The sequence below is a fragment of the Trichosurus vulpecula genome, chromosome 3 (assembly GCF_011100635.1).
Source record: "Trichosurus vulpecula isolate mTriVul1 chromosome 3, mTriVul1.pri, whole genome shotgun sequence".
In the NCBI taxonomy this organism is placed as follows: Eukaryota; Metazoa; Chordata; class Mammalia; order Diprotodontia; family Phalangeridae; genus Trichosurus; species Trichosurus vulpecula.
The window spans coordinates 98648014-98662562 of NC_050575.1; the positions used below are offsets into that span (position 1 = coordinate 98648014).

A 14549-nucleotide genomic window follows, 5' to 3' on the forward strand; every position below is an offset into this window, starting at 1 on the left:
TTTAAAGATATATCTCAAGTACCATCTTCTGCATGAAGCCTTTCTAGATGCCTGCCATTGCTGGCATCCTTTCTCCCAAACTACCTTGTACTTAACTTCGCATATAGTTGTATTTGTTCACTTTAAAACATGTTAGCAATAATAAATATTTAATATCTATATAACATATAAAAATAATATATAAAAAGGACAATCTAGGGGAAAAACTATAACAATGGGCCAAATCTGAGAAGATAAGAGTATGATAGAGATAAATGTAAATATCTTACACTTGTATCAAAAAAATCAGCTTTGATGGGGAAGGTAAGGTTAGATATCATTTTGTGTGAATAAAATCTGGAGGTCTTGGTGGACTATAAGCTTGATCTGCACTGAGAATGCTTAATAACAACCAAGGGTGAACATGACCTTATTCATTAAGAAGAGCAGTGTCAAAACTATGAGAAGTGATAGGTATACTATACAGATGTGGTCAGACCACATCTGGTGGGTTGTATTCAGGTCTGGGACCACGTTTTAGGAAGTACGATGACAAGGTGGAGAATGCAGACAGTAGAGTGTTCCAGATGCCTGGTGACCATACTATAGAAGGATAGGTGGAAAGGAATGGGGAATTTAACATGGAGAAAATAATGTTTTGGGGTTTTGTTTGTTTTATTTTATTTTTTGTTGAGGCTACACATCCATTGTACAGCTATTTGGAATGCTGTCTTGTGGTTCTTCTTGGACCTGGAGGGCAGAACTAGGAATCAGGGGTAAAAATTACAGAGAGGCAGATGGAAAAACTTCCTAACAATTCAACTATTCAAAAGTGTAATGGACTGCTTTGGGAGGCAAGGGGTTTCCCTTCACTAGAAGTATTCAAGGGACAGTTGGATGACCACTTGTTGGGCATAGTTTAAAACAGGGGTGGGGAACCTGAAGGTTCGAGCCCACGTGTGGCCCTTTAGGTTCTCAAGTGTGGCCTTTTGACTGAGTCCAGTTAAAGGGTTGTACTTGAGGACACAGAGGGCCACATGTGGCCTCCAGATCACAGGTTCCCTACCCCTGGAAAGGATTCCTGATCTCCCTTCCCATTTTACAGATAAGATAAATGTGACAGGGAAGGAGATCAATGCCCCTCATTAGAGCCCTTCGAGACTAGATGATCACTTGGACATTTTATAGTTAGGATTCGTTTCATATGTAGGTTGAACTAGACAGTTGCTGAGGTCCCTCCCAACTCAAAACATTCTGTGATTCTGAGATGGCAGGATTGCAGCAGAGGATTTCCCCTTCTACTTTATTGATAAGTAAAAGCCATAAGATGGGCTGCTGCTCATTCTGGCCTTAGGGTTTCTCTAGGGCCTTTATTTGTAATTTCCTTTCTTTCTCACATCCTCAACCTCTTTTTACTAGTTCCATCCCCTCTGTCTACAAACATGTTGAGGTTTCCCCTTGATTAAAAAATCTTCCCTTGACCCTGCCCACCCCGTTAAGCTGGAAGAGCTGATAATTAACAGAGCATCTTAAGGGGCTTCAAAGAGTTTACTATCTCTTCTCCCTTTCACTACTCAGCTCCCATTTCCTCACTCTCTGTGTACTCCTCAACCCCTCCTTCCCTCAATCCAATCAGGCTTCCCTCCCTACTAGGCTACTCTTCTTGGATTGACACCTGATTGGTGCTCGCTACCTTTGTAACCACTAGCAAATCAGTCACCATTCTCTGGTCTCAGTTTTCTCATCTGTAAAACAAGTGGGACCTTTTGAATCAGAGATTCAACTACTAGGCTTATATCACCAAAAGATCAAAGATAAAAGAAAATTATATATATATATACATATATATAAAACATTTATAATGGAATTTTTTTGTGGTAGCAAAGAACTGGAAAATAAGGGGATGCTGATTAATTAGGGGAATGGCTGAACAAATTATGGCATAGGAATGAAATGGAATACTTTCATACTATAAGAGATGATCAAAGGGATGGATTCAGAGAAATATGGGGAGGCTTAAATGCATTGATGCAGAAAAAATTGAGCAGAAGCAGGAGGACAGTTTATATAGTGAGTACAGCAGTGTAAAGAAAAATAACTTTGAAACACTTAGGAACACTGATCAATGTAATAACCAAACAAGATTCTAGAGGACCAATGACCAAGTAAATTACCAGCTTCCTGACGGAGATGTGATGGATGTGAATTTCAGAATGAGGTAAATATTTCTGACTGATGTGTGGATTTGTTTTACTTAAGTATGCAAGGGAAGGTTTTGGTTTTTGTTTTCTAATGGGTAAAAAGAAGAAGCTATAGCAAGTACAGAGTAATTAAAAATTAAAATTATTTTAAACAAATTAAATCAGGTTTTTTTCCCCCAATTCTAAATGTTTGCTACAGTTTTTTCTCTCCAAGATCAGTCAGTCAGTCAACAACAATTTATTAAGCCCTTATTTTATGGCAGGCACTATACTAAACACTGTGGATAAAAAGAAAGAAGAAAACAGTCACTGTTCTCAAGAAACTTATATTCTAACGGAGAAATGACATGCAAATAATGTGGTACATTCAAAATAGATGCAGAATACAGGCCAAGTAATTGGAGGGGACAGTGCTAGTGGTGGAAATATGTGTAGGGGTAGGGAATTGGGAAAAGCCTCCTGTAAAAAGGAGGATTTGAGCAGAGTCTTGAAGGAATCCAGAAGAATAACGAGGTGGAGGTGAGAGAAGAGCATTCCACTCATGGGCACCAGACAGTGCAAAGGGAGAGTCAAGAGATGAACATCTTATTTAAGAAATACCAAGTAGGTCCCTGTAGCTGGATTATACCATATATGGGAGAGAATAAAGTGTGTGACTAGAAAGGTAGGAAAGGCCCAGGTTAAGAAGAGTTTTAAATGCCCAACAGTATTTTATATTTGGTCCTGAAGGTGATAGGAACCACTGGAATTTATTGACTCTGTGTGTGTGACATCTTTAGAAAATTTTCTAAAAAAATTATCATTTTTAAATTTTTAGCATTCATTTCTTATAAAAGATTTTGAGTTCCAAATTCTCTCTCCCTCCAGCCCTTCCAACACCCATCAAGAAGGCAAGTAATATATCAATTATACATCTGAAATAATGCAGAACATTTCCATATTAACCATGTTGAAAAACAAAAACCCAAGAAAAATAAAGAAAACAAAAAAATTATGCTTCTATCTACACTCATTGTTCATCAGTTCTCTCTCTGGAGGTGGATAGTATGTTTCTTCATGAGTCCTTTGGAATCTCCCTTGTATTGCTCAGAATAGCTAAGTCTTTCCCAGTTGACCATTGTTACAATATTGCTGATAGTGCATACAATGGTCTCCTGGTTGATCACTTCACCTTTCATCAATTCATATATCACCCTTATTATTTCTTATATGTGCTTTAGAAAATTCAACTTGGTGATTGAGTATAGGATGGATTGGACTGGGGACAGCCTTGAGGAAGGGAGAGTAATTAGCAGTCTACTGCAGTAGTCCAAGTGAGACATGATGAAAAACTGAACTAATATTGTGGTTATGTGAATGGAGAGAAGGAAACCTAGAGGAGAGCTGTTGTGAAGGTAGAAATCAGATGGGATATGTGGAGTGAATAAGAGTGAGGAGTCCAGGATGATATTGAGGCTGTGGGACTGAGTGGGTGGGAGGATGGTGGTCCCTTTAATGGTATCAGGGAAGTTGGGAAGAGAGGGTGGGATTTGTGGGGGGCGGTCAGGGAAATATAATGAGTTCTATTTAGGTCGTGTTGAATTTGAGAGGCACAAGGGAAATACACTTCAAAATGTGCAAAAGATGTACAATAGAAACAAGACTTGAGGTGGATGGCTAGATGTGGGAATCCTCTGTATAAAGAACATAAATGGATTGATGGGAGCTGATGAGAGAGTATGGAGGGAAAAGAGAATTGGGATCAGCACAGAGCCTGGGGCGATACCCAAAGTTAGTGGGCATCACATGAATGAAGAACCAGCAAAAGGGACTGAGATGTAGCCTCTTAGGATAGAGGAGATGAAGGGATAGCAGTGTTAAGAAATCCTAAATATAAACCTGACTACAGGAATACTCCTGAATCTTCAGGCGGAGATCAACAGTATCAGATGTTTCAGAGGATGAGGACTGAGAAAAGGCCATTATGACATTTGGACAAGAGATCATTAGTAGCTTTGGAGAGGGCAGTGGATGATCAGATTGGAAGACAAATTGGGAGGGGGATGCTTAAAAAGGGAGAGGTGAGGAAGTGGGGGCATCAGATCTTGACAATAGAGGCTTTCTCAAAGAGTTCCAAGATCGATAATAACCTTGGAATTGCTTAATCTAATTGGTCTTTAAAATAAATCCTGACCTGTGATTTTATTACTATAGGGAACAGCCTGCTAATGATAATATAGCAGTAATAACTACTAATATAGTTTGGCAATTACTCCGCAACTTACAGTGTTAAAGTCTTACCTGGGGCACTGAGAAGATAAATGACTTGTCCAGGGATACACAGCCAACTTGAACCCAGTTCTTCCTGGCTCTCTCTCTTCGCTATATTACATTCTGCTTCTCTCCAAAGATTTTTTTTCCTCAGATGTCCTCCCTCGGCCTTCCTATAGTATGTAATTACCTTGACCACCTTAACCTTCTTCTCTTTTCTTTCCTTAAACCCTCCTGTCTTCATTCTCCTCCTAACTAGGATGATAAGATCGTCAGTCAACCCTTTGATGAGGGTGAAAGAGGAGAGCATAAAAGCTGGCTTGAAGCTTAACATCAAAAAAAAAAAATCAACATCTTGGCAGCTGGTCCCTTCACTTCCCGGCAAACAGAGGGAGAAGAGATGGAAGCAGTGTCAGATTTTATATTCTTGGGCTCAAAGATCACTGCAGACACTGACTGTAGTCATGAAATTAAGACGCTTGCTCCTTGGAAGGAAAGCTATGGCAAATCTGGACAGCATACTAAAAAGCAGAGGTATCACCTTGCTGACAAAGGTCCCAATAGCCAAAGTGATGTTTTTTTTTCCGGTAGCAACATACGGTTGTGAGAGTTGGACTATGAGGAAAGCTAAGCGCCACAGAATTGATGCTTTCGAATTGTGGTACTGGACAAGACTTTTGAGAGTCCCTTGGACAGCAAGGCAATCAAATGAATCAATACTTACAGAAATTAATTCAGACCATTCACTGCAAGGTCAAATACTGGAAATGAAGTTTAGAGACTTCAGCCACATAATGAGAAGAGGGACTTGCTGGGAAAGATCCTGGTGTTGAGAAAGATTGAAGGCAAAAAGAAAAGGGGACAGCGGAGGATGAGATGGATAAATGGTGTCATAGATGCCACGAACATGAGCTTGGACAGACTTAGAGAGATAGTGGAAGACAGAAAAGCCTAGTGTGCTATGGTCCACGGGGTCATGAAGGGTCAGACATGACTGGACAACGACAAGCACCTACTCTACGCTGGGCACTGTGTTAAAGTGCTGGGGAGATAGAAAGAGGCAAAAGATAGTTAGTCTCTGTCTTCAGGGAGCTCTCAATCGATTGCTGGGGACCTAGAGCTAAAATGAACCCTAGTTCATTATGTAGTCCAGTCCTCTCATTTTACAGATGTGGAAACTGAGGCCCAAGGAGGATGTGTGAATTTGTGCCCAAATTTACACAGTTAGTAAGTGGCAGAGCTGAGATTCAAACTGAAGTCTTTGATTCCAAATCCAGAGTCCTTTCAGAACCACAACTTTCTGACTGTTCCTTGGCATTCTTTACCGGCTCCTGTCCTTTTAAGTATCAAGGGTTCCCAAGGTTCTGACCAAGGACTGACTTTTATCTTTATACACTTTCTCTTTTGTTAATCTTACCTATTCTGACCTGAGGAAACTGATAAATGAATGAAAAAGCATTGATGACCTGTATGCTTAGTATGGGCTAAGCACTGTGCTCAGCTCTAGGGTACAAGTAGAAAAGCAAGACAGTTACTGTCCTCGAGGGGGAGACAACACACACAGGGCAGTGGTGACTAGGGGGAAGTACTTTGGTTTGGAAGGTTGTAGGGATGGTGAGTGGGAAGTAGGCCCACATACCCTTTTCTTCAGCAATAGCGGTCTTAATTTGAATATGATTCCAGTACTGGAATGGGGAAAGGGAGAGAGAGGAAGGGCAGCTGGAACAAGGCGTAGGGCACTCGCTAATCTTTCCATCTTCAAGTACTACAAGGTGTCCCTAAAGTCTGGACACGCGCAAAAATGCATATTTTGAAATATTTGGAATATTAACAGACCTTAGCTCCCTTGACTTCTTTTTCTGGGGTATGCTAAAGGAGAAGGTGTATTCAGTGAAAATCACAGGTGCAACACACTTGATTGAATGCATAAAGAGTGAATGTGCTAAAATTGACGGCAATGTAGAGTTATTGCATCGAGTGAGTTCACGTGAATCTTGCAAAATGCATCAACCTTTGCATCACAAATGATGGAAATCATATTGAAGATATTATTTGTTAATATTCCAAATAAATAAAATGTTGTTGAAAATTTCATTCATTTCTTGAAATGAATGACTTTAGGAACACCCTGTACTAGCTAGATGGGTGTCCTGTTGGCATCCCAAACTTAGTCTGTCCAATGTGGAACTCATCACCTTCTCTTCCCCACCCCAAACCTGCTCTTCCTCCAAAATTCCCTATTTCTGTTGATGGTTCCTATGGAACATCCTACCAGTCACCTGAGCCTAAAATTTGACATGTCTTTCACACCATTCATTTGACCAGTTGCAAATTCTGTGGTTTCTATAGATGCACCGTTGACTTCACCTACGCCCCCTCCTTGCAATCCACATTGCTATCATCCCCATTCTGGCTCCGATCACCTCTCACTTGGACAACCGTAACAGCTTCCCAGCAGATCTCCCTGTGCGTTCCATCCTTTGTCACCCCAGTGTCCACGTATTCTTCCTAATAAAGACTAAGTAAGTGACATCAAAGGTTTCCTGGGAAGGGCCTTGGAACTTGAGCAAGGCAAAACTGGGTTGAAATCCTGCCTCTGATATTTACTCATCAGTGTGAGGAAGGGCAAGTCCATTTATCTCTTTGAGCCTCAATTTCCCCATCTCTAAAATGAGGATCATAATGACGCTTGTTCTGATCCTTCTCGCTTGGGGCCTGTATCATAGTTATTCCCAAATGTGGCTTTGTGTGCTCTAAAATGTCAGCTGTTGTTATGAATGTTATTCTGGCTCCAATTTTGCCTCCGCTGAGAAATCTTCAGCAGCTTCCTAGTACCTCTGCTCTTTGTGCCTTCGCCCAGGCTGTCTGTCCCCTGTCCCCCCAATGCCCCCTCAGAGGCAGCATTGTTGACAGAAGAATGCTGGATCTGGAGTCAAAGGACTTGAGTGGGAATTTTGACTCCCATGCTTCTGACCTGGGAGACCGTGGGTAAGTCTTTTCCCTTCCATGGGCTTCAGTTTCTCATCTGCTTTAAAAAAAAATCCAAAAAAAAAAACAAAAAACAAAAAGGAGGTTAGATTTAGGTGACTTCCTTAGAGGTACCTCCTAGCTCTAAGCTCTTTCCTCTTATCCTAATGGAAATCTTATCTGCTCTTCAAGGCCCAATTCACGTAGTAGCACTCACTACCTTTCTGTTGGAAGCTACTTGCCCATTTTAGAGCCCCCAGAGTACTTTTGGTATATGCACCCATCATGTTCAGCTCTCTGTTATATTTATCTTTGCCTAAATCTTACTGTCCCCCACCCCGGAAATCTGTGAGCACTATGGAGGCAAGGTCTAAGTCTTGTCTCCCTAATAATTTATTTTTCATCGCCTTGAAGGAAAGTGTTGGCTGGGTCTTGGTATGTAGCTCCCCAGACCTAGACCGTTGCCTGTCCTCAGGTCCGGCATCTGCAGACTTTTCACCATCGGAGGATACTGTAACAAGGAGCAGGGGAGGGGTTCTGCCCGCCTCCCAGGTAGAGACACGATCCAGGCTCTCCCGAGCCCGGGCTCCTTGTTCCCTCTGCCCAGCTCGGGGCTTGACAGACCCCACCTCCGGGGCGGGGAGCACGGTCCCTTTAAGCGCCTGCCATGCCCGCCCCTGGGCCCACCGCCCCGGCCGCGGCCCCGGCCCCAGGTCCCCAGCTCCCGCACTGGCGTTGGCTCGGCAGGGCCGGAGGCGGCCCCGGCCCCGGGCCCCCCTCCTCGTCCCCCTCCCCCCTCTCTCCCTCCCTCCCCGGGCTCGGAGGGAGGCGCGCGCGCGGGCTCGAGCCAGCGGTGCTCCCCCGCCCTCCCCTCCAGCCCCCGCCCCAGCGGCGGCGCCCGGCCCGGGGCCAGCTGCAGCCGCCACCCGCCCTCTGCCGCCGCCGCCGCGCGCGCCCCGGGCCCCGGCCCCCGGCCCAGAGAAGCGCCGCCCGCCTCGTCCTCCTCGTCGTCGTCCTCCTCCGCTCCGGGCCCGGGACATGCGGCCTCGCCTCCCCCCGCCGCCGCCGCCACCGCCGCCGCCGAGGAGCCCGAGCCGGGGGAGATGAGGCTCCGCCATGGCACCTTCCTGACGCTGCTGCTCGGCTGCCTGTGCGCCTTCCTCTCGCTCTCCTGGTACGCGGCGCTCAGCGGCCAGAAAGGTAAGGGAAGAGGCAGGCGCCCACCTGCCGCCCGCCGGGGCGGCCCTCCTTGCCTGGCACCGCTGCCCCGGCTCTGCCCGGGCACCCCGCCGCTGCGCGCACGGCGCACGCCTTTGGGGTCCCGCAGCCCCTGCCCCGGACAGGGGGTGGGGGCGAAACTACGCGGGGGGACCCTCTCTCCGCTCTGCACCCTCTTCTCCGCTGGCACCCGGGAGAAGGCAGAAGGGATCGTTTCTTTCCCGGGGCACACGAAGATTTGGCCGGGTAGGGGGCCTGGAGCGCTCTCGGGCTTGGCCCATTCCCACCCTTCGCAGGCCGTAGGGGAGGCGTTCCCTAAAAGGTGCTGCTCAGGTCGGGGGCCACCTGGCTCGGGTCAGGAAGCCCAGCCTGGACCCCAGCGTCCCCCCGGCCAGGGCCAGCCTCCGCATCTCCTAGCTTGGCACGGCCTCCGGGTGGTCACAGACTCCCCGATCCTTTTCATCTGCCCCGGCTCTCTCCTTAAGGCAAACCCTTGTTTCTTTAGGGTCTGTGTGGGGCCCTTGCCAGGGCTGAGGCAAGGTCTGTGGGAGGCTGAGAAGAGCCGAGGGAGGTGGCTCGGAACAGAGCCTCATCTATATCCAATCTGCCTGTGAATGCCCTTAGGCAACCCTTCTCGGGTTTGCCTCTTCTGGATCACCCCTGGCTTCCTTGGAAGCACAACTCACCTGGATAGGAAAGAGGTGGGATATCTTGTGAGTGATTGTGCCACTTGTCCTCCGCCTCACCCTCACCCAAAGACCAGGATCAGGAAGGTGGGTCATCTGTCATCAACATCTCCACTTCTCCCCTTCCTTCCCTAAAAAACGCAAAAACCATGGGACTCCTCTACTCCTCCAGGTTGATCCCTAGGGCTAGCCTGGCTTCTGCTCTGACTGTACTCAGTGCTTCCTCCCCTTTCTTCAAGGGTACTTGGAGGGCACCTCTTTGTTTCTCTGCCCTCCTTCCAGGCTAGCCCCTGAGGACCAGTCCTGATAGTAGAGGTGTAGAGGGCAAGCACCTGGAAAGCTCGATCTTTGGGACAAGATCACTCTGGACCAGCCCTGACTTAATAGAAAGGGTCCTACCTACTTGTTCTGTCTTTATTTCTGTTATTCCAGGACAGCCCTGAGGGAGAGAACTTAACCTGGATTCGGGGTTCCCCCAGCTCACTGCTTCCACCCCAGTCAACCTCCCTCTGCCCATTCCCCACTCTCCTCAGGCCCTGGGCTGGATTAGGAAGAGTCTGTGGGACTGATTACCCAGACTATTCCCCTCCTCCAGGCCCCCCTTCCCCATGTTTATGTCGTTTTGTCTCACCCCTCCTCTGAGGGGGTGTGGGAAATATCTGCTGGAGTGTGTGTGTTGGGGGGGGGTGGTGGTCCTTTGGGAATCAACATGGCCTCTGATTCAAGGGTTAAGTTCTTCCATCTGGCCAGTTCCTGCTGGGAGCCGTTGGGCCATGTATCCTGGGAGGAGCTTCAAAGGGCTCTCAGGACCCACTTTCCCTTTTTCTAAACACTGTCTTCAGAGCCTTTCCCTTTGGTAAGCCTGAAGTTGTTACATCAAGGGGTAGGGACTTTCTTTCTTCCTCTGGCCCTGAAACTTGGAGATATACTTACAGAGGAGTCTCCTAAGAGCTATCAGACAACCAAGGCATGGCACTCTACTAAGGGCATCACTGAACAAAGATTATCCCTTGACAAGCCATCTTGGGTATTGTTAAATGGCCCATTATTGACCCTCTCAGGGAGGATCCCATAGCATCACTGACCCTCTGGTCTGCTTACCTGCCACATCTCTTCAGAGACATCCTTCTCAGCTGTCCCTCTGCTATGATAATTTCTTTGAGCTATCTTCTGGCCTTGAACCAGATTCTTAGACCTGGAGAGATAGTATGCTGTAGTGGATTGGCCTCTAGCCTTTAGAATCAGGAAGACCCCAATTCACATACCATCTTACTAGCTGTGTGATCCTAAGCAAGTTACTTGACATCTCTGGGTCTCTGTTTCCTTATCTGTAAAATGAAGAGGTTGGACCTCCAAGGTCCCTAAGCCTCTTCTAAGTCTATGATCCTATGACCTGGTACTCTGGCACTTTATTTGAAGATATTTAGAATTATAGAGAGCCTGTGTGGCATAGGGAATAGAGGGCTCATCTCGGAGTCAGTAGGACCTGGGATCAAGTCCTGCCTCTGACCCATGCAAGTAGCTGAACTTCTCAGCATCATCCTCCCCACATCTCTTAAGGTTATAAAGTTAGAGATGAGTGGCAGATCTACATCGCTAGAGGGAAGGTCCACATTGTATCTCCTGCCATTGATGAAATCCCAGGTTCACACCAAATGTATGTTGGAGTGTATTTCCAAACCTTAGTAGAAGATGTAGGCTCAGAAATGTGCCCCCATCCCCCCATCCCCCAGAGTACTGAGTGATCCACATGCTTACGCTTTCCTCTTTGTAGACACTGGCAGGAATTGGAGCACTGCCTGGGCTCTGGGCTGTAGCCAGGGTTTTTGTAGGGTGGGGGCATTTAGTGTGTGGCTCTTGGATTTTTTTTTGGGGGGGGGGTGGCTAACTGGCCTCCTTTTCAGCCTATAAAATCTCCCTGGCAATAACCTGTAGGGCATATTTTCTCATTCCCTTTAGCCAGGAGGAAGCTCCATGGGTCATTCTGAGGGCCCAGGTTTTTCCCCTCTCTCAGGTCTTAGCTTGGCCTGTGTTGATTTCTACCAGGTCAGAAGACAGCTTGGAAGAGAGGCCTATGATGTAGTTTGTTTCCTGTATCTCCATGCCAGCCCCAGAGAGGCCCTTGTGAGGGGCTAAACTCAGGGGCTACCTCCTCTACGATCCGTTCCTTGACTCTTCCCTCCCCCTAAAATGAAATCTCTCTTCTGACGATTTGCCTTTGAGCTTAATATCTTTATTTGTGTATATATGCTTCCTACTCTATTGTACACTTGAGAGCAGGTTCCCTCTCAAAAAATGGCTTTGTCTTCCGGTGCCTAGGACGGTGTCCTTTATATAATAATAGTCAGGGGCTCATAGCATTTAGAACTGGAAGCAACCTTACATATCATCCTATCCTTCCATGCCTGTTCCGCCCCTTCTCCCCCATTTTAAGGATGAGGAACTGAGGCCCAGAGAAGGAAAGTGATGTCCTCACAGTCACAGCGTATTACCTGGCAGAGTGAAGGTGTGAACCAAAGGTGTGTTCTTATTATTCTTGGGTTTTCCAGTCAATCTAATTTTTTATTTACTTGAATGGGGAGGATATGGTGGCCACTGGGGTAGGGAAGAGATCACTCTATGACTGAGCCACACCAGGGTCCCCTCTCCTTCCCTACTCCCCAGCTAGGACTATGGGGGTTATCTATCTAGTCATCCTCCTTGGAGGTAGGGGAGAGGTAGCTATGATTGTCCCAGAGTATGGAGAAGTCGCATTTTACCTGCTCAGAGCTCAGTAACTGTTTGCCCAATGAATGAATTTCTATGTACAGTTTCCCCTTTATTTCTCTGACCCCGCCCAGAGCTCAGCCTGGCCTGGCCTCACCCCAACCGGGCTCTGTGTTATGTAAAACAACACTTGATCCCTAATCAGATCTTCCACGTCCCTCCCACTCCCCCCCCCAATTCTGCCTTTCTGGGGCTGTCCCAGGAGAGCAGGGAGGGTGGGGGAAGACAAACCCAGCTTCTGGGGCAGTGGAGGGCAACTTTGTACTCCTGGATCTGGCTGTGCATGGGCTCAAGTGTGCCAGCGTCATACACGGGCCTGCTTGGGTGTCCAAGAGAAAGGTGCCCCTGCCAGGGAGAGGGGGGAGTTTGAGGCCTTGGGGGTTGGCTCTGGTTTTCAACTGGGGCCTGGGATTAGGGGTGGGGGGGAGGAAAGGCAAGCCAGGGAAAGAATTTCCTCATCCATCACACTATTTGGGGGTGGGGCCCAGTGGAATTTGGGGATGAGGGAGAGGCCTGGTACTTAGGAGAGGTGGGCAAGAGGATCTCCCACACCCAGCCCACCCAACCTCCGGATGAGGCTGAAGGGCCTTCCTCTGCTTTCACTCCTGTCACTAACTAGGGAGGGAGGACAGCTGGTGTCGGGGGAAGAGAACTCTGCATTTGCGAGTCAGGAGAGCTGGTTTTAGTCCCTGGCTGTGTGACTTAGCAAACATGTTTCCTGAGCACTTCCCGAACTTACTGTGCTGTGGGAGAGAGATTGAACAATACTCATTTACTATCCTCTCTCTCTGACTCCGGAAAACAAGACATTTACCCGAAATCCCCATCCTACCTTGTGTTACAGGAAATGGAGAGGGGACTGCACCTGGGATTTCTCTGGTATAGGCACCTCCCTCTCCCCATGCAGGTCAGCACCTGCTCCCCAGTGTCTGGTCTTAGAGAGAGTGCTGGGAGTTGAGGCCTCTTGGCCAAGGGCACACAGCCAGTGTATTTAATGCAAGACTTGAACCCAGACCTTCTTGAGTTGGATGTCAGCTCTCCATCTAGTACTGTCAGAATGCCTCTCTATTGAAGGATGTGCCAAATTTAAATACTTCAGGAATCCCAGATTACTCATGTAGATGTCCAGACCCCTGTTTGTTCCATGTAAGATAACATGGCCAGAGGGGTCAAGTTTAGTCTACAAGCATTTATTCTTTGACCTGTGATCTCTAGATTGGGGATCTAGTGCTCCTGGAAGTTTTCATTTTGGAGTCCCTTTTAGGAGGTGACTTAGATTCCCTTTATACTTTACCCTGACAAGTATTTATTAAGCACCTACTGTTTACTGGGTACTCTGCTAAGCACCAGGGATACAAAGAAAGGCAAAAGACAATCTCTTCCCTCAAGGGGTTCACAGTCTACTGGGGGAGACAAAACACAAACAACTTTGTACAAACAGGATATATACAGGATTAATTGGGAATGATCACTGAAGAAAGACATTAGCATTAAGGAGGTTTGGGAAAACCTTGGAGAAGCTGGGATTTTAGCTGTCATCACCTTTCAGCCATTCCGATGAACATTTCCAAACTTAGCAAAGCTAAAAGAATGTAAATCCCTTGAGTGAAGGGGCTGTTTCATTTTTGTCTTAGTCTCTCCAGTGCCAAGCACAGTGCCTGGCCAGTAGACAGTAGGAACTTAATAAATGCTTGTTGAATGAATGAAAGGGTTTTTGGTCCATTCCAGGGCTGGACTCAAAGCTTTTACAGCTTTGACATTTCTGGAGTTTGCTTTGTCATCTTTATCACGGGAAACCATCAGCCTCTGGGGACCACAGATGAGGAAGTACCATTTAGGGGAGCAAGCCAGAGTCAAAACAGTTGTCTGGACCTTAGCTTCCTTATTGGTAAAATGAGAGCCTGGGCTAGATCCGAGGTCCCTCCACTAACTTAATCAGTGCTTTACATACACAGTCTCCCTTAGACTGATGCTTCATTAGCTACAGGCAGAGGCCTTCCTCAGCCTGCCATGGTTGTACACTGCTTTGGAGAACTTAAGCCTGAGGTTTATTCCAGGGTGGGTGAGGAAACCACAGGCCTTGTATATCCCCCAGACTTGGACTAGGGCCCCTTTCCACCCTCCCTCCCTTCCTTCCTGTAGGAAGTGACATTTTACTGTCTAAGCCAGGGAAGCAAAAATTCAGCCTCTTTAGATTCAAAGAGAGAATAAGCTCAGAAAAGCAAGTCATTCTCCTCCTTTAGCCAGTTGCCCCTACATAATGGTCTGGCGAGAAATGAATTTTGAAGTTTTCAGATTCCGTTTCCCCCCAAAAGCTGGGGCTGCCTTATCTTCTTTCCCCCAGGCACCCCACAGATTGGTTTAGGTGGGCCCTATCTAGAGATGGGACAAGATCAGATAATTACTTTCCAGGCCATAAAGATTATGTAGGGTCTCTGAATCCTAGAGTGAAAAACATTGAATAAAAGCCAGAGATACTTTG

The 14549-nt window shown here is 46.9% G+C and overlaps 1 protein-coding gene across 3 annotated transcripts in view; it reads left to right on the forward strand.

Annotated features, from left to right (window-relative positions):
- The first annotated feature begins 8299 nt into the window (after window positions 1-8299).
- Window positions 8300-14549, forward strand: part of MGAT4B (alpha-1,3-mannosyl-glycoprotein 4-beta-N-acetylglucosaminyltransferase B) — a 55897-nt gene continuing 49647 nt past the window's right edge. For 2 of the 3 annotated variants that reach the window (XM_036750383.1, XM_036750384.1), the window contains exon 1: window positions 8330-8597. In XM_036750383.1, the coding sequence (XP_036606278.1) occupies window positions 8501-8597 (97 nt within the window). In that variant the 5' untranslated portion in view covers window positions 8330-8500. Of the gene's footprint in view, window positions 8598-14549 lie in introns of all 3 variants that reach the window. The other variant, XM_036750385.1, reaches the window with a different exon arrangement.